At 47.5% G+C, this 2573-nt stretch overlaps 1 protein-coding gene across 1 annotated transcript; it reads left to right on the plus strand.

Moving 5' to 3' along the window:
• Window positions 1-11: 11 nt before the first annotated feature.
• Window positions 12-944, plus strand: LOC118732426 (loricrin-like; the record flags this gene model as incomplete). The annotated part of the gene is made up of 1 exon (XM_036461561.1): window positions 12-944. A coding segment is annotated over one exon (933 nt), but the record flags the coding sequence as incomplete, so codon positions are not given.
• Window positions 945-2573: the final 1629 nt, after the last annotated feature.

The following is a 2573-nucleotide window of genomic DNA, read 5'->3' on the forward strand; positions in this document are numbered from 1 at the left end:
GTAGCGGCGGCGGCGGTGGCGGTTATGGTGGTGGTCATGGCGGCGGTTATAGTGGCGGCCATGGTGGTGGTGGTGAAGCCCATACACTAATCATCTCAGACGCAGGCGGTCATGGTGGACACGGCGGTGGTGGCAGCTATGGTGGTGGATACAGTTCCGGCGGACATGGTGGTCATGGCGGGGGAGATGCTCACGTAGATACTTATGCCATTATTAAAGAATCTGGCGGTGGGTATAGTGCGAGCGGTCATGGCGGCGGTGGCTACAGTTATGGTGGCGGTCACAGCAGTGGAGGCGGTGGTGGCGATGCACATCTGGCTAAATTAGCAGCGGTAGCGGCAACGTCTGGTGGCTCTCACGGCAGTGGAGGCGGCGGTTATGGTGGTGGCGGCGGCGGTGGTCATGATGACAGTCATTTAGCTGCAGTAGCAGCCGCCGCAGGTGCATCCGCGCATGGCAGCAGCGGCGGTGGCGGTTATGGTGGTGGCGGTTACAGTAGCGGTGGTGATGCGCATTCCATTGCCAATATAGCTGCGCTAACCGCTTCAAGCGACTCACACGGCAGCGGCGGCGGTGGTTATGGTGGTGGCAGTTATAGCAGCGGTGGAGGCTATAGCAGCGGGGGAGATTATAGTAGCGGTGGACACGACGATGCCAAGATTGCAGCGATAGCCGCGTCAACAAGCAGCAGCTCCAGCGGCTATGGTGGGTATAGCGGCGGAGGCTATAGCAGCGGTGGTGGAGGTTATAGCGGCGGCGGTCATATCGACACAGCTGTTATCGCCTCAGCAGCCGGTGCGCACGGAGGCTCAAGCGGCGGAGGGGGAGGTTATAACTATGCACCGGCTTCCGGGGGTGGCGGCTGGCAATCGGGTGGCAGTGGTGGTTGGGCGGCGTCAGGCGGCGGTGGTGGCGGCAGCAGTGGCTGGTATAAACGCAAATGAGCGCCGCGTGTAGGCAACGCGATCACACACAAAACAGCCGCCCAAAGTTTAGTTGTTTAAGCAAGCGCATAAATATGTTTTCTACTGCTGTTGTAGATACGTCTAAGGTTAAGCATATTTATTCTAGTCCACTAATGCTGGGGGAAACTGCGGAGGAGAGGATGCGACCGCGCATACGCATTTAACGTCGTTTAGCTGCTCACCGCACACATCACCTTAAGCGTTCAATACGCTCATCTTAAATTATGTTCAACAAAGCACAAATCATTTTGTTACATAAGTACATATGTAAATACATCCGTTATGTTCTACTTTAAAACAATTAGTACTTGTATGGAGTGAAAAGTGTTTAAAATAAATTTAAATTATATATTAATTTGTACATTTCATTTTCTTACAACTATATAAAGTGCTGAAAGCAACTGACCTAACATTTTTAGAGCCAGCTAAGTTGCCACTGACGCGTAAGTGTTACGCGCTTTAGCCATTGTCTAATGTAAACGCCTACATAGTCTGCGTTTTAAAAAAATACTTGTCATCTGCTTCGGCTGCCACGCGATGTCTTTTGAATATCGGCCTGTAGGAGTAGAGCGTGTCTGAAGTGCCGCTCGAATTGTTTTGATTGCACTGCTACACTTTTACTTTTCATAAAAAAAATATTACAAAATTAATACATAATTATATCTACATTGCCACAGTGATTATGCCAATTTTCACAAAAAAAAATTATATACAATTAAAAACTTGCCAAAAAGGCAATGGCGGAGCTCGAAAAAGCGCAAGCCAAGCGATCCAACTCAGCCCGGCTGGGGATTTGGGATTTACAAAAGAAAATGCAATGTCGCAATTACCGTTATGATGGCACTTAAATTTTTTTGGTTTAATTCGCACGTCATTGTACATACATACATACATATGTATGCAAGTATAAAGAGTGTATGAAATAAAAATATAAATAAAATGTAAAATAGGGAAGTGGTGGGGAGACTTAAATGATGAATTGCCAAAACCAAAAGTGACAGGAGAATGTGCGCGACGTACTTAGATGGGGACACTGCGCTAATTACCCCATAGCGAATGTCATGCAATAGTCACTTAGGTGTTGTGTCTGGCCATGTTAAGTCTTCAATGACTTTGGGCTTCGTTTATATGGAAGTCGTTCATGACTTTTTCATACAAATGATAATTTGGTCTTTGATGGCCTCTGCATGATTTTGTCATGCAGTGGTCATTGATGACAATCAAGCGACAATGCCCTGCCAAAGACTTTTTATAAGTGACCGCTGCAAGACATTGTCTGTTTGATAGGAGTACACCTGCATGACATTGTCACCAGTGTCATTGTCAGCTATATGTCGCTTAGGATTCACAGAAAATGGGACGATTTGACTAAATCCTCATTAGTGACGATGTCACCAGTGACCATTTTCGCTACATATGTATGTATACGTCCGCTGTGGTGATTGGCGCTAACACAATAGGTTAGTGTTTTGCCGAGCTTCTCCCCGATTTGTGGCATGCGCCTTGTTGCTGTCACACAAACGGGCGGGAGCTACAGTGGCAGAGGTACACTCGGGCTTTTCCTTCCAAGAGGCAACCGCTTTTGGAAAAACTTTTTCTTTTCTTTTG

Source organism: Rhagoletis pomonella, unplaced genomic scaffold, assembly GCF_013731165.1.
Source record: "Rhagoletis pomonella isolate Grant_MI unplaced genomic scaffold, Rhpom_1.0 Rhpom_scaffold_20025, whole genome shotgun sequence".
Taxonomy (NCBI): domain Eukaryota; kingdom Metazoa; phylum Arthropoda; class Insecta; order Diptera; family Tephritidae; genus Rhagoletis; species Rhagoletis pomonella.